Source organism: Impatiens glandulifera, chromosome 7 (genome assembly GCF_907164915.1).
Source record: "Impatiens glandulifera chromosome 7, dImpGla2.1, whole genome shotgun sequence".
In the NCBI taxonomy this organism is placed as follows: Eukaryota; Viridiplantae; Streptophyta; class Magnoliopsida; order Ericales; family Balsaminaceae; genus Impatiens; species Impatiens glandulifera.
In genome coordinates, this window is record NC_061868.1 from 27,413,862 (window position 1) to 27,436,561 (window position 22,700).

General features: G+C 32.9%; 2 protein-coding genes across 2 annotated transcripts; both read left to right on the plus strand.

Annotated features, from left to right (window-relative positions):
- Positions 1-736: 736 nt before the first annotated feature.
- LOC124945704 (annexin D3) lies at positions 737-2,441 on the plus strand. Its single transcript, XM_047486184.1, has 6 exons — positions 737-878; positions 965-1,110; positions 1,194-1,421; positions 1,597-1,809; positions 1,898-1,987; positions 2,138-2,441. Exons 1-6 carry the CDS (start codon positions 803-805, stop codon positions 2,339-2,341), a joined length of 957 nt encoding a protein of 318 aa, XP_047342140.1. The 5' UTR covers positions 737-802; the 3' UTR covers positions 2,342-2,441.
- Positions 2,442-18,534: 16,093 nt separating this feature from the next.
- Positions 18,535-19,976, plus strand: LOC124909661 (beta-D-glucosyl crocetin beta-1,6-glucosyltransferase-like). The gene is made up of 2 exons (XM_047450319.1): positions 18,535-19,117; positions 19,183-19,976. Exons 1-2 carry the CDS (start codon positions 18,535-18,537, stop codon positions 19,974-19,976), a joined length of 1,377 nt encoding a protein of 458 aa, XP_047306275.1.
- The last annotated feature ends 2,724 nt before the right edge of the window (positions 19,977-22,700 follow it).

A 22,700-nucleotide genomic window follows, 5' to 3' on the forward strand; every position in this document is an offset into this window, starting at 1 on the left:
TCTCAATTAATTATGGGAAAAAACTAATAAAATAATGAATGACTTTTTCGGATTTGAGTAATTAATATAAATGTGAAAAATATAAATAAAATAAATTTTAAACTATTTATAATAATATGTATTTGATGTTTACTATTCTTACTACATCTAATTTTTCAGTTCACCTTTCCTTTACATAAAAAATATTAATATAAAAAATTATTTTAAACAAAATTATATATAATAAGATATTTAAAATCTCGTTAATTAGTTTTACATCGGTGAGACTGAGAGTTTGTATCAAATCTCTAATTTTATGTCTTTTATATATATATATATATATATATATATATATATATATATATATATATATATATATATATATATATATATATATATATATATATTTATTTATTTATTTATTGAGTCAAGAATTCATGTATTCAAAATTGAATTTAATGTAATTAATTTTTTTATTAATATTCTCTCAAACTCTTAATGCTGTTGAACAACTTATTGCGGTTAGATAAGGAATTAAATAAAGTTTTACAATTAAACATGTCCTTAGGTGAGAGTGTTATAATTTAATACTTAATTTTGATATTTTTTTCTGGTACAATTATTTCTATTACAGGGGCATTATAGTCCAACAAAAGATGAATCTCTATTTTGCCCCTCTACATTAATTTCATCTTCTTGCGTTCATAACTGCCAAACAATCGTTCAACTCTCTACAACAAAACAGATAGTTTTTCTTTTTCTTTTTCCTTTTATTTTTCATCTTCATCACTCGTAACTTCGTAAGCATCAAGAGAGAGAAACAATGGCTACAATCCGAGTCCCTGACCTAGTTCCTTCCCCAACCGAAGACTGTGAAACTCTCAACAAAGCATTCAAAGGTGGAGTTTTTCTCTGTCTGTCTGTCTTCTTGTTTGTTGGGTTTCATGGGTTTTTGTTAGTTTTTGAAATTTCTCTTCTTGTTTAGGATGGGGTACCGACGAAAAGGCAATAATTTCATTATTGGGTCGAAGAAATACAGATCAGAGGAGAAAAATTAGAGAAACTTATCAACAGATTTACAAAAAATCTCTCATTGATGAACTTATTTCCGAGCTTTCTGGTGATTTTGGGGTAATTTAATATATCTTCTTCATTCTCTCTCTCTCTCTCTTACCCATTATTGAGAATCTCATTTTATTATCAATTTAAAACAGAAAGCAATGATCTTATGGACTTATGATCCTCCTGAAAGAGATGCTAGATTGGCAAATAAAGCTTTGAAATCAAAGAAGAAAGATATAAAACATTTTCAGGTAATAGTTGAAATAGCTTGTGCCAATTCTCCTCACCATTTAATGGCTGTGAGACAGATTTATTGTTCTCTCTTCGAATGTTCACTTGAAGAAGATATCGCTGCAACTGTCTCTTTACCTCTTAGAAAGGTCAGTTTCAATTTCAATGTAAAGATTTAGCGACGGAAGTATAATTCGTTATTCAATGTTTAACCGTCGCCATAATGTTTTAACAACAAGCTTTAAACCGTCGCTAAATTGTTTTAAAGAATACTTTTCATTGAGATTATACGTCTTGATTTCAAATTGTGTTTGAAATTAACAGATTCTTGTGGGTTTAGTAACGTCGTATCGTTACGACGGGCAAGCGGTGAATACAAACATAGCGAATGTTGAAGCAGGACAATTATATGATTTTGTTAAGAGAAAGCAATTGGATAATGATGATCTTGTTTGGATATTGAGCACAAGGAATCATTTTCAGCTTAGTGAAACGTTCAAGTGTTACAAACTGAAATATGGGAATTCGATAGAGAAGGTTTGAAAAAAGAATTCTAGTTGTTTTGTGTTTGGTTGATCTTTTGGTGGTTGTTTTGATTATAGTGTTGGTTTAAAACTTGTTATAGGATATTGTTAAATGTGGAAAGAGCACTTTGGAATCCTTAGTGAAGACGGTTGTCCAGTGTTTAGATGCCCCCGAGAAACATTTTTCCGAGGTTACCCGCATTATCAATTAAATAATTCAAATTATCTATCAAAATATCATTTAAAAAAAATAATTATCTAATACATTTTACCTTAATAACAAAATTATCAATATATATTATTTGAATAGTTTTATCTTAAGTTCATGTTTTACATTTCAGGTCATTAGAGCTTCGATAGTTGGTTTTGGTACCGACGAGGATTCCTTAACCAGAGCAATAGTGATGAGAGCGGAGATCGACATGATGAAGGTTCGGGGAATGTATTTCATCAAGAACAAAACAAGCCTTGATAATGCGGTTATTGGAGACACTTCCGGATACTACATGGACTTCTTGATGACACTACTCGGAGCTAATATATGATGGTTTTGTACTTTTTTGAATATTGATTTTTATTGCAAATGTAGTTTGTGGAATATATATGACAAAAGTTTGAAATAATATCTGAATTTTCTTTGTTTGTGAATAATTTATCATATTTATAACTTGTTTACCAACAATATTATTATAATTGGTCGTAAAATTAAATTTGAGGCTTGATCTTGAATAGTTTTTTTTAGAAATAAAACTAAATTTCAATTGTATCATTAATTATTGTACACACTTATTTTTACACTAAGACCCAAGTTTACAATTTTAAAATAATTTAAAGCCAATAAATTTATTTATAAAATTTAAAAAACTTTCAAATAAAATTTAAATTGGGTAAATAAATAACACAATATATAAATATATATATATATATATATAGACAAATCAGTCCATTATAATTATTTTTTAAATATTTAACTACTAAGGGAACATGTATAATTCGTCAAACCGGATTTTTTCTCCCAATTTCAGTGTTCCCTTGTTGCGGACCAATGAAATTGCAGGAGTATTATTTTAATAATAAATCAAAGTTGGGCTGAAGGGAGGGAGGGAATATTCGGAATCCGGATTTGTATCCGGGTTTACCCCAAACGCCATTAACGGAAGTCTAGTTAACGTATGGAGAGAAGCTCGCTTCCCCCTGGTTCCATTTCCAAAGGAATACAGGTATAAGTTTAGAGCGAAGCTCATTTCGACATGTAATCACATTATATATATATGAGATACGCGGAGAAGTATACTTCGCGTAGAAGCGATGTAAGGTTGAATGAAGAGATCCGCTTGTTATATCCGGAGAGAAATATACTTCGCACAAGAGCGATGTAAGGCGAAATGAAGCAGGCGAACCACACTTTGCCTTAGTATTTTCTTCCCCTCAAGCTGAGGGAAAACCCCAAACACAGCCATGAAAAAACAGTTCACCTTTCATGTAAAAACAGTTACTCATGCATGTAAATACAAAAGTTCACCTAAATTATTTATTTTTTAATTAGGAAAAAAATTAAAAATTAAACTGACCAAGGTACTGGATCGAATCATACTTCGCTTCAATTACCTTATATTCTTATGGAATCGGGCGAGATTTGTTTCGCTCAGAAGACATTTCAAACGGAACAAAGAGATTCGCCTATCCGGGCGACCCACACTTTGCCTTAGTAATTTCTTCCCCTCAAGCTGATGGAAAACCCCCAACACAGCCATGAAAAGACAGTTCACCTATCATCTAAAAATATTTACTCGTGCATGTAAATAAAAAAGTTCACCTAAATTATTTATTTATTAATTAGGAAAAAAAAAATTAAACTGAGAAAATGGCGGGATCGAAGCTTACTTCGCTTCAATTACTTTATTTTTAAATAAAATATAATTTATAAATTTTCCGCGAACCATCCTTCGCCTAGTAGCCATGTAAAACTGAATGAAGAGACGCTTTTCGAGCGGTGCTTATATCACCCCATGTAAAACTGAATGAAGAGACGCTTTTCGAGCGGTGCTTATATCGCCCCATGTAAAACAAAATGAAGAGACGCTTTGGAGCAGTGTTTCCATCGCCCATGAGCCATGTAAAACCGAATGAAGAGACACTTCTCGAGCAATGCTTTCATCTCCCAGGAGCCATGTAAAACCGAATGAAGAGACGCTTTTCGAGCGATGCTTTCATCGCCCCATGTAAAACGGAATGAAGAGACGCTTTTCGAGCGGTGCTTTCAACTCCCCATGTAAAACGGAATGAAGAGACGCTTTTCGAGCGAATCTTCAATCGTCCATTCGCCATGTGAAACAGAATGAATAAACGTTTTTTCATGAAGCATACTTCGTTTGAAGAGTTACATAGCGATGTTTACTTCATTTGTTTGAACAACTTAAATATATATAAACCCTAATATCATTAAAATAATAATCACTTCCGTCTGATTCCTCTCTCTTCCTCCAGTGGCCTCATTTCACGGCGATTCGAATTTGGCTCCTCCGTCTACCAGACTAGAAGGTTCGATCTTCACATCTTAACAATGGTACGTACACCAAAATAGTAATCTTTTCTTTTTCTTTTCTTTCATATTTAAGAAACTCTACTCCGACATTTTCACGTTCAATGATAATCATTCGTATTTAGGAATACGTACTTTTAGGGTTAGGTTTAGGGTTTTGTATATTATTTTTACGAAACCCTAGTTATTGATTTAGTGAGAACTCATTTTTGATATTAACAAATCATATTTTTTTTGATATGCAGGAAAGAAACAACGCTGTCAACCTAAACACTATAGGAAAAGATTGATTTTTTTGCCCAAATGCATTATGTCGTGAAGATATAGTATTATTCTTGACCCATAACCATTTTGTCCATATTATGTAAGTTTTCATTGAAATTACCATGTTTGTAATAGATAATATTATTGTTTTTACACAGGTGTTGATGGTTCAGTACGCTGACACCTGTGGTGCGACGGTGTCAATAAGGTGGACAAACGATGTAACCCATGTAATAGCTTCCACTGATGCAAATGGTGGATGTTGTCGATCTATCAAATACTTAAAGGCAATATTGAACGGGAGATGAGTCCTCAAAATTAATTGTGAGACTCTATTTGTCTTAACTCAATATTAAATTTCACATATAGGAAACTAAATACAAATGTTTTTTGTGCAGGGATAAAATCATCTTTGGAATCAAGAACTTACGTTGAAGAGGAACCGTACGAGGTTCAACAAGATTATCATGGGACCTTGGGCAGTCCAAGAGCTGGTAGACTGCGGTATTTGAACAATGTAAGTTTGGTCTGATTCCTCCTCTATATCTTCATTATTTTCCACGATAATTGAAATTGTTTTGTTTGTTTGTTTTTCAGCTGCCGAAACTATTCGACGGTATGACTTTTATTTTTGCAGGTGAATTCATTCCAGCTCACAAACAAGATCTCATAGGGTTTGTAATTGCTGGAGGAGGTACCATTAGAGAAATGGAGAATCCATTTTATGAGCCTGAGGACGACAAAACTATAGTTGTATACGATGAGTCTCGGCACGATGTTAATGAACTGATTTGCATATTTGAGGCAGTGAATCCTTTGTCGGTATATTTGGATGAATATGGTATTCCTCACACAAGATTGCTTGAATCTATTGCTGCTTGTGATTTTCATCCTTTGTTTACTTAGACTTGTATTTTACTGAATATTTGCATTGAAATTTATTTTCTATATTGGTGATTTTGGTTCTGATTATTGCAATTTTAAACAATATTCATTAAATTTATATGAACAATATGAACAATGGAATGAGTTTTTAATATGAAAATTAATAAATATTAAATCTATGAACATAAAAGAAGCATGTAATGTAAAGTATACGCACCTTTAGTATTTCAATTAAATGTGAAACGCTATACATGTTTTTGAATTATGAAAAATTGTGAAGCAATCTTCGCTATCTGATCAAGGGTTGACATTGATTAACATTAATTTATAATAATAATGTTATTTATTTTATTATTATAATCCGAAAATTATCAAGTGACTTCACCCCACCTAACACATTTAATGATGCCATGCAGCCATGCCGACTAGCGTTATACGATTCTCTCTCTCACACTCCGGTGAAGTAGTATTTCAACTTTTCTTCGCCAGAATCCGTTCATCCTTCAAGATTAATATCTTCAATAATCCATATTCCAAAATTATAATCTGCTTGTGACAATGGTACGTGAAAAACTGTCATATTCTTTCTCAAGTTTTCTTCATATCGTTTTGTTTTTTTTTTGAGTAGAAATGTTCCGTTCTTGTTAATTATCAGGAAGGAATCCACATGAACGAAACTGATAATCATGATTTGAGGTATACTGTTATGTTTGTTTTCTCTAATACTATAATATGTTTCTATTCATATTGAAGTGAAGCGCTCTTCACTCATAGGATATCTGTAAATACTAGTGAAGTGAAACGCTCTTCACTTATAGTATATCTGAATACTAGTGAAGTGAAGCGCTCTTCACTTGTAGGATTTCTGTAAATACTAGTGAAGTGAAGCGCTCTTCACTTATAGGATTTCTGTAAATACTAGTGAAGTGAAACGCTCTTCACTTATTGGATTTCTGTAAATACTAGTGGAGTGAAGCGCTCTTCACTTAATGGATTTCTGTAAATACTAGTGAAGTGAAGCGCTCTTCATTTATTGGATTTCTGAAGTGAAGCGCTCTTCACTTATATTTGATTCATTTTATAAGCATCTTCATATTTTGTTGAGATGAATGTTTATTTTCTCCACGTTCTATAATTGATCAGCGAATCTGCGAGTTGTCGGCGTTAATTGAATTTCGATGAAAACGGCGAACCTTTGGAGGACATCGTAGCCAACTTGATTCCACATTTAGGTCGGGAATTTGAGAGGAAAGAAGATGCCTACGAATTTTATTTAGCATACGCTAAAATAATAGGATTTGGTATAAGGCGCAGTTCAAAACATGATGACAAAGATGGTTTTTTACTAGATAGAGTTTTTTTTATAGTGCACAGGGTGAAAGGGGAAAAGACAAACGAGATGTTTATGTGAAACGTACCCATTCTTTAACCAGGTTCGGTTGTGAAGCGAAATTGAGGATAAAAAGGGCAGCAAATGGAAAGTTTGAAGTGATAACTTTTATTAGTGAGCATTGTCATCCTCTTGCAAGTCCAAAGAAAACTCACCTATATAGATGCCATAAGAATATTTCTGTAGCTGCAGGCTTACACATTGAGATGGCAAATAATGTGGGAATCCCTCCAAAGGCATCACATGCTCTAATGGCCAAACAAATCGGTGGTAGGGACAATCTTGGTTTTATTCCTGAAGATTACAAAAATTACTTGCGATAAAAAAGAACCAGAGATTGTAATTTTGGGGATACAGGGGGTGTATTAGAGTATTTTTAGAAAAAGCAATCGGACGATCTAGGTTTTATAATGCTTTTCAACTTGATGTGGACGATTTGATAACGAATATTTTTTGGTGTGATTCCAACATGCGATCTGATTATTCATACTTCAGAGACGTTGTTAGTTTCGACACGACCTATAAGAAGAATAAGGAAGGTCGTCCAGTGGCTCTTTTTGTAGGTGTGAATCATCACAAACAATCTATTATTTTTGGTGCAACTCTATTATACGATGAAACTGCTATGACTTTTGAATGCTTGTTTGATACTTTCACCACAACTATGCGTGGGAAAAAACCTATAACAATTCTTACAGATCAAGACGCGGCCTTGACTAAGGCCTTAACGTCTACATGGCCCGAAACAAATCATCGACTCTGTATTTGGCACATATTTCAAAATGAAGCCATACATCTAAGCTCTGTGTTTCATAATTTCCGAGAATTTTCGAGGGATTTTTCTTCATGTATATATGATTTTGATGAAGATGTAGAGTTTCTTGAAGCCTGGGATCAAATATTGACAAACTACGGGCTTGAAAACAACGAATGGTTGAAGCATATGTTTAGCATTAGGAGAAAGTGGGCATTAGTGTATGGACGACATATATTTTGTGCTGATATGACGACAACACAGAGAAGTGATAGCATGAACAGTGTGTTGAAAAAGTATTGCTCCTACAAACACAAGTTCTTAGAATTTTTCAAACACTTTGAAAGACTAATTGACGAAAGAAGATATGATGTGTTGAAGGCTGATTTCAAATAAATTACCAGTCAACCAAGTCCGAACTATCCAGTTTTAATCTTAAAGGATGCATGAAGTGTTTACACTCTAGAGGTAATTAAGTGGTTTGAACAACAATGATTTATGTCGCATGATTGTGGTGTGGAAATGTTAGAGGATGTCGACACACACATAAAATATAAAGTAACCCCCACACTAGGAGATACCCTCACACAGTTACAGTACACACGAATGATGATAATATTGAGTGTAGCTGCTGTAAATTTGAATTTGGAGGTATTTTGTGTGCTCACATTCTAAAGATTTTCACGACGATTGACGTGTTGAAGATTTCTCTTGTGTTGATATTAAAGAGGTGGACAAGAACCACTAAAGATGTGTATTTTGGAACGGATCCACTAGTGGACAACAGTAATGTTGATCCGAGTGAGCTTCAACACATAAGATACAGAGATTTGTGTGGCTTGTCCATGAATTTATTTACAAAGTCATCTGAAAGAGAGGACACATATAGGCATGTGAAAGAAATTATGCTTAGCTAGTGTAAGTATGTGGATAAAAAATTACAGGTGTATACAAATACGCAAACTCCACCAGTTGTATTAGGTTCTGCTGAGGGTGTTCCCGTTCGAGCGAAAAGAATGAAAACTAAGATGACAACGAAGTATGGTAAGAGAAGGAAAGGTGGACTAGAGAAGAATTCAAAAAAAAGAAAAACAACAAGAAAAACAATAGTATCACCAATAAATCCGGTATATAATTGATCGCTTAACTACTTTACTAATAATTGGGTTATTACTCTTCATTTATTAACAACTTTTAAATTGATATATCGTTTCAGCTATCAAATGCAATGCCAACAACGACAACTACTCAATTCCCAACTCCTCAACAATGGGACAAAACTTTCAACATGGACGCCGATACTCCTTTCACTGTTCTTTTGTCATCTCAACTCTCGAATTCATGTTTCATGTGAAAGTTGAAATATATATGTTTGTAAGTTTGAATTGAAACCATTATATGCATGGGGGTTGATGTAAAACAATGAAAAAATTAATGATTTAATGAAAGCCTATTGATCAGACGAAACTTCCTTCGCGCCGGATCCATGTAAAACGGAATGAAGAGATCCTATAGAATCGGGCGAGATTTCCTTCGCTCAGAAGACATTTAAAACAGAACGAAGAGATCCATCTATCCGGGCGAACCACACTTTGCCTTAATATTTTCTTCCCCTCAAGCTGATGGAAAACCCCAACACAGCCATGAAAAGACGGTTTACCTTTCATGTTGGTTAAATAGATTGAACATGTGAGCTGAATAATACCTTGAACAGAAGTCATAAGTAACCAAATTGCGGTGACGTGCAACAACCATTGCATGCGTACAAGGAAGACCGGAAACTTAAAATACCTTACAAGTGCACTTCATGTCTTTCAAATGAACATTAAAATAGGACTCATTGTCATGCACATAAAACTCGAATCGGTTAAGCGATGATAATGTATAGAATTTGGCCTTCTCGAATCCCTCACGTAATTACTTTTCATAAGTTGGAGATAAAAGTTCTTGATGGTTGGACACTTTTTCTCTTATATCATTAAACTAATGTTGTATTGTGAATCTTAAATACTCAGCCATTGCTGAAATGGAATACTTTCTGGCTTTCCTTCTCTGACTATTAAAACTCTCAACATAATTGCTTGTCAGTTGATTGTATCGCTTACTGGGGGAAAATGCTCTACTCCATCTTTGGAACCCAATTTCTTCCAAATATGCAGCAATCATTTGATCTTTAACCTTGATCTTGCCAAATAAAACTCCATATGACATTTATCAGTTTTGAATTTGGCCATAATATTCATCTTTATATGATATGTGCACGCACCGTGGTCTACTTCTGGAAAAACAACACATAAGGCATTGGCGATGCTTGGGTGTCTATCAGATACGAAGACGAGATCATCAACTAATCCAATTGCTTCTCTTAGTTTTTACATAAAATAAGTCCATGAGTTATTATTCTCTGAATTAACAACGCCGAATGCAATAGGATATAGTTGCTCATTCGCATTCAATGTAATAGCCACCAATAGTTGACCTCCCACCTTGTGCTTAAGAAAGATGGTATCAACGCACAATACAGGACGACAAAAGGCTTTGAAACCCTAATTGAGAGGCCTAGGGACATGAACATATACTTGAAGTGACCGAGCTCGTCTGTCTGGATGTCTGTTATGGTACCCAGATTATTCTTTTCCAACATGTAAAGGTATGATGACAATTTTCCATAGGAATCCTCTACCGTTCCTCGCACCGCCATTAAAACCCTTTCCCTTGCCCTCCAAGCCTTATTATAAGTCAAAAATATCCCATAAGTTGTTTGCATGTCTTCAATTATTTTTTTAGAAAAGTGGTTATAATGATGGTTCATGTACTTACTCTTCATGCACTACCCAATAACCCATTTTGGTGTTTACATTTTTTTTCTCTAGCCTCGACAAAACTGAGCATGAGTGTTGTTAGTCGAATTTCCGGATCTCAAACCTCTCAGATAATTTACCTTTCACAGCACGCAATCTCCACTTGCATGTCTCATCCAAACATTTAACATACTTATATAGCCTTAGTTGAAGTTCTTTTTCTTGATTTTTCCACTTTGAATTAAAAATGATTTTTCATCGCATATTTATATAGCCTAAATTGAAGTTCTTTTTTATTATCAAACAACGCACCGACTTCCAATACGGTTTCACTACTTAATGATATCGCAACTGAGGGGTCTGTTGGTGATGTGTATGTCGGGTATTTCGATGGTGTACCCATTGATGATCTTCTTGCACTAAATGGTGTACCCAATGATGCTCTTGCACTATATGGTGTACCCATTGATGCTCTTACACTAGTTGGTGTATCCATTGATGCTCTTTTTATAGTAGATGGTGTAGGTATTGATGTTCTTGCACTAGATGGTGTAACAATTGATTCTCTTGCACTAGATGGTGTAGGTATTGCACTAGTAGTAGCAAGAAAGTCTTGAGTAAGTGGGATGTGAGGCATAGAGTTTTCTCCTACTACATTTTGACTATGAAAGACATCCAAGGGTACAACTTCTGGTACAATTTTTTGAGTAAGTGATGGTGGTAGTATACTTTCTTGAGTTGGGTATGTAAGAAGTGGTATATTTTCTTAAGTAAATGGTGACTTCTCTACTATAGAGACACACAATGATGACACAATTCTACCCGAAATCAAGCGTGATAAATATGTGCTCACATCCTTATCTTGATCAATAACAACATGGGAGGATTTGTGATACGCGAAATATCATACTTGACTTGCAGAACTAAATCATATATAGATTTCTGCACGTTATGTCTATTATTGAGTTTATCAACTAATTCGGCAAATGTAGTATTTTTGGGTAAATCCAATGTTTTCATTGAAGTGACATAAAAATACATTATACCATCAGAAGCAAAATTCCACTCTCCATTATAGAAAATGAATACTTCAGCTGCAATAGAAAAGATGAATGAATGGATAAATAATACTATTGAAGTGAAGTAAAAAGGGAAGCCTTTCGCGTAACGGGAAGTCCTTTGCGTAATGGGAAATCCTTCGCGTAACGGGATGGGCTTCGCGTAATAGGAAGGGCTTCGCTTAACGGGAATGATTTCGCGTAATAGGAAGGCATTCGCGAAACGTGAAGTCTCATCGGTTAAACAATAAACAACAACAATGCATGTGATTCAAAGATATAGAAACTGAACAACAATAAACGTGAAGTCTCATCGGATAAACGTACCATGTGGAATAGTGCTCATGCTCGTCGTGCTTATTGTCCGTCGTCGAATATCGCCGCCGCCGTCGTTGAAGATCGTCGCCGCCATTTAGGGTTAGAGAAGGAGGAGATGAACAGGAAGAGAGAGAAGGAGAAATGAAAAAATATGCCGAAGTTATATTAAATAGTAAGAGTATTTTAGACTTTTCACACTTTTCCACTTCGCGTAACGCGAAGTCCCTTTGCGTTACGCGATAAGTGTATTTTTGTTCAAAAAAAATAAAGTGGTCACCAGAGCAATAAAAATTATGGGGTGACCACGGATGCAAATAAGTGACTTATTAAGATCATTTCATCAAATTTCTCCGTAGAAACGCATATATACGCTTGTATGAAGAGAAAATAATGACATGAAAAAAGAAAAAGAGGTTTACGAATGGGGTGAGTTGGAGTCTCTATCCCTAATTTGAGTATGCGTGTCTTAGTTTTCAAAAAATAATTAAACTTTGTAATAAAATTTTAACCGTTTATTAGAAGAAATTTATTTATTTTTTTAAATTTTTATAAAGAAAGAGTAAAATTGTAAAATTATTTTATATTTTTCAATTAAATGTTTTCTTAAAATTTTACATTTATTCATAATTATTAACTTTTATATTATACTAGCAAGGTTTTCGTACACTTGTACGGCTAAAAATAATTTAATCGTCACCATTTACCGACTTATTTTTGTCAATCAAGTATTATATTCCTTCTTAGTTAACTATCTATTTTTTACCGAGCTTCATCAAGTTACTTCGGTCAACCATCAATCTTATTTTCACCCACTTACAAACTCACTTTCGTTTGCCAAAATATTATATATTAACCACCCACTCCCTCTTTCTTGAGCTTGGTAAGAAATATGTTAGTTTGTTTATTAGTTTAATATTGTAAATGGAGATGTATAACTCCTTGTTCTTGATTATATCCTTTTGCAACAAGTCGGGCTTTATACTTATCAACTTCTCCTTTCTCATTCAGTTTAGTCTTGAATACCCATTTTACACCTATATATCTTCTTTGCTTCAACTGGTAGGTTAGTCAAATCCCATGTATTGTTTCTTTCAATAGCCTCGATTTCCATATCCATAGCATTTCTCCATTTTGGTGTCTTCACATCTTCACAAAACAATATAAGATCACTATTTACAAGCAATGCTTGATGTATAAAATCATATTCAAATTGATCATCCTCAACTAGATAGTCTCTCAACCATATTGGTGGTCTTCTAACCCTTAAAGCCCTTCCTTCTACTATAGTAGTATTGTCTTCTGCAACAACATTAGAAGAATTATCTTCATCAACAACATTAGTAGTATTGTCTTCAGCAATAACTTTCTCATTATCACTTAAAGTACTACTGTTTTTCCCTTGAACACTGTTTCTACTTTGTCCTCTTTCTATGTCGACTCTTACTTCATAATCATTTTCTTTCAAAACAGATGTGACATCACTTTCCTTTATAAGACCAGTATTCCAATTCCATCTTTCACCTTCTGCAAATTTCACATCCCTTCTTATAACTATCTTCTTAGTGACTAGATTGTATAGTTTATAAGCCTTTAATTCTTCACCTACTCCAAGAAATACACACTTTAGACTTCTATCATCCAATTTTGTTCTTTTAACATCAGGAACATGCACAAAAGATATACAACCAAATACTTTAAAATGTTCCACTGTAGGTTTGTAGCCGCTCCAAGATTCTTCTGGAGTTATATTCTTTACCATTAATGTTGGACTTCTATTCAAAACATAGATAGTCCAATTTACAGCTTCTGGTCAGAAAGTTTTTGGAACTTTTATACTTGAAAGTGTACTCCGTACCATGTTTATAATCGTTTGATTCTTGCTTTCAACAACTCTATTTTGTTGTGGGGTGTAGGCTGAAGTTAGTTACTTCTTTATTCCATGATCTTGACAGAAATTTATAAACACATTAGATGTGAATTTTCCTCCACGGTCAGTTCTAAGACACTTGAGTTTCATTTCAGTTTCATTTTCAACTCGGTGCTTGAAAATTTTGAAAACCTTGAAAGCCTCAAATTTTTCTGTCAAAAAATATACCCAGATTTTTCTGCTAAAATCATCAATCAAAGTAATCAAATACCTTTTGTTTCCATTTGATATAGGATTGATAGAACCACAAATATCACTATGTACTAATTGAAGTACTTGTTCTCCTCTCCATTTTCTTAATTTAGGGAATGGATTCTTCTTCTATTTTCCTATCAAACAATCTTCACACAAACCTGAAAGAGCTTCAAACTTTGGAAGTCCCTTCACCATGTCAAGTTGTTGAAGAGGTTTTAAGCCACGAATACTCAAATTACCATACCTTTGATGCCACAACCAAGTTTGACTTTCTATAGATGAGAAACATGTCTCTTCTTTCTCTATCTTTTGAGAATGAAGAATAAAAGTCCTATTTGTTTCCATTTGAGTTGTCACAATTATTCCATTTTCTAGATGATATATCTTGCACTTTCCATCTTGAAGAAGGACTGTCAAACCTTTTTCTAGTAATTGACATGCACTAAGAAATTACTTTTCAGACCAAAAACATAGAAAACATCTTGAATGGTCTACATAGTCTCTTTCACAATTACACGTACATCTCCTTTCCCCTTAGCCTCCAGACTTCTATTATCTCCAAATCGGATGGTTGTAAGAATGTTTTCATTGAGTCTACAAAACATTTCCTTTTTCCCACACATGTGATTGCTACAGTTAGAGTCAATAAACCATGATTCATCTTTATTACTCACATTATTTTCTTCATATGCCATTAATAGAACATCTTCATTAGTTTCAACAAACTGTGCTTTAATCTCACCTTCTTCGGTTGGACACTCATAAGAAAAATGTGCAAGTTTGTGACAATTGTAACACTCAATAGTAGATTTATCAAAGGATTGTCTCCCTCGACATCTACCTCTTCCTCTATTACCACCATTTCCTCGACCTCTTCCTTTTTCTTGATCAACATATGTAGCTTTTGGAGCATGTTCTTGTTCAAAAACATGTCCATTCATCCTCTGCTCAAGAACCAACAAACTGCTTTGTAACATATCAATTGATAGAGTATCAACATCATTTGATTCCTCAATTGAACATACAACATAATCAAATCTAGATGTCATAAGTCTCAAAATTTTCTCAATAACTACAACATCTTCCATCTTTTCACTAGTGACTCTCATTTTATTTGCAATAACAAGAGTTCTAGCAAAATAATCACATACCGATTCTTTTGTCTTCATGTTTAACATTTCAAACTCTTTGCGAAGAGCTTTCCTTTATGCTCTTTGCACTCTAACAGATCCTTTATACTTCTGTTTCAAAGATTCCCAAATATCTTTTGATGTATCCTTATTTAGAATTGTTTCTAATACCGTTCTATCAATATCTTGAAAGAGATAATTTTTTACCTTTAAATCTTTCAGCTTTGCCTCATTAATGGATTTTTTTTCTGCATCTGTTGGTTCAAATCCTCTAGCAATTGTCGGAATTCCTTCTTCTATTAACCCCCAATACTCTTTGGATCGAAGGAAGTTCTCCATTAACATACACCAATGTTCGTAGTGATCATTCAACTTCGGTATCAAAGCTTGAACAAAATTATTTTTGGTTGCCATGGATTACTTCACCTTTCTTTTTCATTGCAACATAGAAGACCTTGCTCTGTTACCAATTGACAAGTTAAGTTAAAGAATTATAGAAGAGGAATTTTGTAAGAGAGAACTTGATAGTAATAACTAACTAGAATTAACTACTAGATAAGATAAGAACAACTAACTACTTTTAGATAAGAACATGGAGTAGACTATAATGAGATATTTGCACATGTTGCTAGATTGGATACCATTAGAGTTGTAATTTCATTGGATGCTCTAAAGAAATGGATAATTTATCAACTTGATGTAAAATCAGATTTCTTGTATGGAGAATTAAATGAAAAAGTCTATGTTCAACAACCACCTAGATATGAGAAAAATGGTCAAGAGCATAAAGTCTTCAAGTTAAAGAAAGCACTATATGGCCTAAAACAGGCCCCTGGATCTTGGTATAATCGGATTGAAACTTATTTTAGTAAAGAAGGATTTAAGAGATGGCAATATAAACACACTCTTTTTATCAAGGTTGGAGACAAAGGTATGTTTCTAATTTTATGTGTTTATGTGGATGATCTTATATTTACTGAAAACAATGAAAGTATGTTGGTTGATTTCAAGAAATTAATGAAACATGAGTTTGAGATGACTAATTTAGGAAAGATGAGATTCTTTCTTAGAATTGAAGTGTTGAAGAGGCAAGATGGCATTTTTATTGGGTAGAAGAAATACACACATGAGATTTTGGAGAGATTCAATATGGATCAAAGTAATACGGTTCTAAATCCTATTATTCAAGGTTGTAAACTTGGAAAATCAGAAGAAGAAAAGAAGGTAGGTACTACTACTTCTAAACAGATAGTAGGGAGTCTGATGTATTTAACAACTACTACACTAGATATTATGTTTGTGGTAAGTATTCTTACTAGATTCATGGATTGTCCTACTGAATCACATCTTGTTGCAGCAAAGAGAGTACTCAGATATTTAAAAGGAACAATGGACTTTGGGATTTTTTACAAGTCAAAAGGACAACAAAATTTAATTGCATATACTGATAGTGATTATGCAGGGGACCTAAGTATAGGAAAAGTACTTTTGGATATGCTTTTATATTTTGTTCTGGAGTAGTATATTGGTCTTCAAAGAAACAGTTAGTAGTTTCATTGTCCTCCACTAAAGTTGTATTCATTGCAGCTGCATCGTGTGCTTGTCAAGCTGTATGGCTTAGAAGGATTTTTGAGGAAGTAAAACACGCTCCTGTTGGTGCTACCCCTGTATTCTGTGACAATAATTCAGCAATAAGTTATCAAAAAATTCTATGATGCATAGACGAAGCAAACATATAGATGTTAGGTTTCATTTTCTCCGTGAACTTACAAAAGATGAAACTATGAATCTAGAGTATTGCAATACTAAAGAACAAATTGCAGACATCATGACTAAACCACTTAAGTTGGATGCTTTTGAGAAACTACGAGATTTGTTAGGTGTTTGTGCTGATCCAAGTGTAAATTGATACAAGTGTTACCAATTTAAGGGAGGATGTTAAGAAATATGTTAGTTTGTTTATTAGTTTAACATTGTATATGGAGATGTATAACTCCTTGTTCTTATCTAGAAGTAGTTAGTTGTTCTTATCTTATCTAGTAGTTAATGGTAGTTAGTTGTTATTATCAAGTTCTCTCTTACAAAATTCTTCTTCTATAATTCTTTAACTTAATTTGTTAGAGCTTTATCAATTTATTTTTGACAAACAACAATATTATTTCCACCCACTTACCAACTCACTTCCGTCAACTAACCAACATATTCTTTAATTCCTCTTTATAATTATTACAAATTTGTACTAGGTGAGATTCAAAATCTCGATCTTTATTATGTAGAATGAACACTTAACCAATACACCAGTACTGAAGATTGTTGATTTTTTTTTTATAAATTTATGTGTGAATATATAATTGATATGCGTAATAATTATATATATAAGGTTATATATATATATAATAAATTATATAAACAAATTAAATATTATTAGTTTAATTATTTAAAAGGTTAAAGTTATATTATTAGATATGTCATACGTTCATCAATTTTGAAGATTGACTTTAAAATATAAAGTGTTATTAACATAATTGGTTAAAATCTTAAACTTATATTATAAGTTTTCAAGTTCAAAACTTGTGTATATTACATTTTTTATTTAATTTTTCAAGTTTATGGGTGGGCGGGTCAACCTGACACTTTAAAAATTAAGCATATATATATATATATATATATATATATTTGTATAATATTGATTTAAGAAATAATATTAACACAAAAATATCTAATATTTTTTTATGATAATACAACTAAAAAAAATATTGTGACAATATTTTGGAGATTCTTCACCAAGATTTTAGTGTTGACCTAGTCTGTGCTTATTTAAATGTGCAATCTGACATTTTAGAAAGCTGAAAATTTTAACTTGAGAGCATTGTTTCCAGTCCTAATTTTGTATCTGTTAGAGTTTTGGGAGATCGAATGTTATATAAACTAATGTCATAACCATAATTTGTATTGATGTAATATCTATATTGATATTCTCAATAATACTCTCTTCTTTGATGGACGTCGTAGCCAAGTTTAATTTTTGGTGAACCATGTTAAAATTTGTTTCATTCTTTATTGTTTATGCCGTCCTGGTATTTTAGTTGCAGCAGTTAATAACTTAATTATACAATTAAAAATTAAGTTTTTGTCGGGCCATCGGAGGGAGCAAGCACGTCACACGTGGGATCAAAATTTTGATAACGAGAAGCACGTGGATCAACATTTGTTAACATACATGGAGGGAGATGATGAATCACGTGGATCAAAAGGAGAAACACCTGGATACAAATTTTGTTAACATGCATCATTGTAACATGTACGTGGAACAAATGATTCAAATATTGTAACACGTTTTCAATGTAACGCAAAACTGATGTGATCAAAAATCCCAAAGCAATAAGTTTGAATGATTTATATATTTGATATGGAAGAAGCCATTATTAACAAATTCAATTCATCTCTGAATCTGATTAAAAAAAAAGTGATCATATGGAGACGAAGAAGCCATGCTTGAATGTTGTAATGGTCCCATGGCTAGCCCATGGCCATGTCTCTCCTTACTTAGAGCTTGCCAAAAGACTTGCCGACAGAAACTTCCGAATCTATCTATGTTCAACCCCGATCAATCTGAGCTCCATCAAGAAAAGGGTCACACAGAAATACTCTCAATCGATCAAACTCATCGAATTCCATATCCCATCTCAACCCGACCTTCCTCCCCATTTCCACACAACAAATGGCCTCCCACTTCACCTAAACTCAGTTCTCAAAAGAGCCATGGACAAAGCCAGCCCATCCTTCAACCAAATCATTAAAACCCTGAAACCGGACATACTCATTTACGACTTCAACCAAGAATGGGCATCAGTCGCCGCAACAACAATCGGGATACCAGCAGTTCCATTCATCAGCGGTAGCGCTTCCGCCATGTGTTATATCTTCCATACATTTATGAAACAGGGCGTTGACTTCCCTTATCCCGTCTTGAATCTACGGGGAACTCACTGGAACCGAATGATTCAAGAAATGTTGAATACAACTCTGAGTGAGCAAAGTCAAACTGAAAGTGAAAGTAATATTCTTATTTTCATTCTATTTAGTTTAAATTTCAGAACTATAATAATATATTTCCAATAGGCATTCCGCTCTTTAGTAGAACCTGCGACATCATATTCATGAAGACGTTTGGAGAATTGGAAGGGAAATACATAGAGTACGGATCAAACCTACTTGGAAAAAAGATAGTCCCCACGGGTCCTCTGGCTCAAGAACACGGAGACTCGGAAGATAACAGCGAGATCATGGAGTGGCTTAACAAGAAAGAGGCATCTTCAACAGTTTTCGTATCATTTGGAACAGAGTCCTTTTTGTCTAGAGAAGAAATAGAGGAAGTAGCAAAAGGGTTGGAGCTAAGTATGGTGAATTTCATTTGGGTGCTTAGATTTTCCTTTGAGGAGGAGGAGAAGATTTCAATTGAAGATGCACTGCCCAATGGCTTTCTTGAGAGGGTGGGAGATAGAGGTCTTGTAGTTGAGAAATGGGCTCCGCAAGCTAGAATCTTGATGCACCCAAATGTTGGAGGATTTGTAAGCCATTGTGGGTGGGGTTCTATAATGGAGGCCATGACATTTGGAATTCCAATTGTGGCTATACCCATGAACTTAGACCAACCAGTGAATGCGAGGTTAGTGGAGGAGATCGGTGTGGGGTTGGAAATAAATAGAGATGAGAATGGAGGGCTTAGCGGGGAAGAGATTGCAGAGTTTATAAGGGAAGTCATAGTTGGTGATGAAGATGGGAAGAAAATTAGGGACAATACAAGAGAAATGAAACACAAAATCAAAAGTAAAGGAGAAGAAGATATGGATTGTGTTGTGGAAGACTTGTACAAGCTTCACAAGAAGAATATTCATGAAAAAAACATGGATTAATTCTCGAAGCTTATAAATATTTCTCATACTTTTGAAATGCTTAATTTGTTTTTTAGATTATACAATTTTATGTCATGTTATATTAGTTAATCATATGTACTTAGTTGTTATAATTTCTTTTAATATTTTGTTAATTATGTTCAGGGATGTCTCTAGGTAAGCTCAGCAAAACCCTTGGACTAAGAGATTAGGATATAAACCCTTGGACAAAGAGATTAGGATATGACCACCCATTAGAATCTTTTTAATTAAAAGGGTCATTTGTTTGCACTAAAACTTAGTGTTTTTTTTTTTTTTATAAATTATTAACATCAATTATTTAAGAAACCTGTTGTTTGATATACTTAAACAATGAGCCTATTTATAGTCTTATAAACATGCCCAGTTTGTTTCGCATGATACATAACTAGAAAATGCTAGAAATCTCAAAATATTATCAAAACTTTTATTCTCGGTCGCACAATGACTTCTACCCTTCGCCCTTCAGTCAGGCTCTAGCTCCTCGGTCGGAATCTTCTTCACTCCTTGCCCTGACCTTAGGGGAAGACCGAAAAGCCCATAAGCTAGGGCAACCCATTTTAAAAAAAACTAGGTTCTTAGATAAATTTATTAAGTTTTCTATCATAAAAGTTTGTAATTTGTAGTTTAGGATGAAAATTGTAAAAAGGTTATTTGGTTATAAATTTTAATCTAACTAAAAACAATTGTTTTAACTTATATTAGTAAGTACATGCAAAAATATTTTTTTTGACGTATTATGGATGGGCAGCCCCATTCTCGGGGCTGACACTGACACTGGGTTGAACACTTCATGTCTTCACAAAAAAAATCACATTATAAATTGAATATAAGAAAACCATTTGGACTAACACAAGTTATTGTTTAAATAGTTAGGATAAACCATTTTTTACTAAACGCCTAACCCGACTAACTCAACCAAAATTGATATATGACATTTTTCAGAGGTACAAACAAATCGCGGCACAATATGAGCAAGGATGAATCACACACAATTAGGCATGGCATGTAACATAAGCTCAGCACTTTACATTAAGTAATTTTTTTCCCTATGATATCTAATGGCTATATAGTATAGTATACATTATGTCCAAATATAGTTGTTTTTAATTATTATCAACAACTAAATAATTGTTTAAATATATATATATATATATATATATATATATATATATATATATATATATATATATATATATATATATATATATATATATATATTTAGTATGGGTTTAATATTTTTTCAAAATAAAAAATGTAGAAACAAATTAATTTTAAATAATGTACAAATTATTAATTTATAGAACATATTTGTTTTATAAGATTAAAACGGTTGTGTTTGTAACTATGCGATTATTAATCGGACAAAAGAAAGTTTAATAATTGGTCGAGTTACACACTTAAAGTATGTACATAAGTTATTAATTTATTAAATCAATTAGTTGAAGCAACATCCTACCAAAGTAGGCACTCTTGTGTAGGTTAACATGTTTTATAAATTAAGAAGGTAGTGTATATGTAATTCATGCGGTTATTTAATCGGCCCAAAGAAAGATAAATAATTGGTCACAATAACATTATGCAAATGTGGTAATAAATATGTAACAATTATTCGGTGTGTCATGTGAATAATTGGACTATCCAAAGATAACCAATTGTTTGACAGAACTTATTGTTAATATTTGATTACTACAAAAGAGTGTCGTTTGCAAGTTAATATATCATGTCCAAAGACTAAATATTAATGTTGTGTTTGATTTCTTATGATGAGACGTACCATTATTTTGAATTTATGTGATTATTAAAATTTTGTGAGTATGGTTGTTCATTTGTTTTGTTATCTAATTAAGTTAACATTTCTATTTATACGTTTTTTTCTTCTTGTCAACATCTTAAGTTCATTTTATATGATAAAGTTTTTAAGGCATAACTAGAATTTATTATTTTTTAAGAATTATATCTAAAAGGGTTAAAATTGCTAAGGGTATTATTAGAATAAAGATTTCATAAGAAATACACCATATATTTTATTTTGTTTCAAAATTAAATGCATTAAAGTTGAGTTACACTAATGTATTCTCATGCATATAATTTGAATTTTCTTATTCACACTTAAGTTAATTGATGTGAATTGCACTTGTCTAAAGGGAGACTTAGTCTCTATATGAACTCACATCATATTGTGTTTAAGAAATAAAAAGATTGAAACAAAAATAACATAAATAATGTTCACTTAGAAGATATCTTAAAAGATAATAAAGAAATGAAGTTGTAAGAATTACAGATGTTACACCTAAAAGAAAATTACTAAGGAAAGTGGTGCATAAAAGAATGCATATTAAAAAAATTTCTATTTATTCTAAAAGTAATTTAACTTCAGTACTCATACACATTTGATGGTAAACTTCAGTAAACTAAAGTAAATGTGTTGATGTAATTGTCAAAAGTCAATTGACGATGAAAGAAACATCGGTGTGGACATTGACAATTCATATTAAATATGAAGAAATAAATAACTACTTCAAATAGTCTTTATTTGGAAACAAACATTTATGGAATATCTCCATATAATTAATTTATTTGGAGAGAAGAATTAAAAATTACAACTTGTATACGAAATAAAATTTCAACTAAAACAACTAATGAATTCTGATGAGGATGTCCAGTTAAGAATAAACTTTATAGGTCTAAAGAAAATAAGTTGAA

Bases quoted from the DNA above. Each gene is read 5' to 3' on its own strand.
- LOC124945704 (XM_047486184.1), top strand. From the start codon at position 803: ATGGCTACAATCCGAGTCCCTGACCTAGTTCCTTCCCCAACCGAAGAC. The intron at 879-964 runs GTGGAGTTTTTC...CTTCTTGTTTAG, and splicing joins TCTCAACAAAGCATTCAAAG to GATGGGGTACCGACGAAAAG. The intron at 1,111-1,193 runs GTAATTTAATAT...AATTTAAAACAG, and splicing joins AGCTTTCTGGTGATTTTGGG to AAAGCAATGATCTTATGGAC.
- LOC124909661 (XM_047450319.1), top strand. From the start codon at position 18,535: ATGGAGACGAAGAAGCCATGCTTGAATGTTGTAATGGTCCCATGGCTA. The intron at 19,118-19,182 runs GTAATATTCTTA...TATTTCCAATAG, and splicing joins AAGTCAAACTGAAAGTGAAA to GCATTCCGCTCTTTAGTAGA.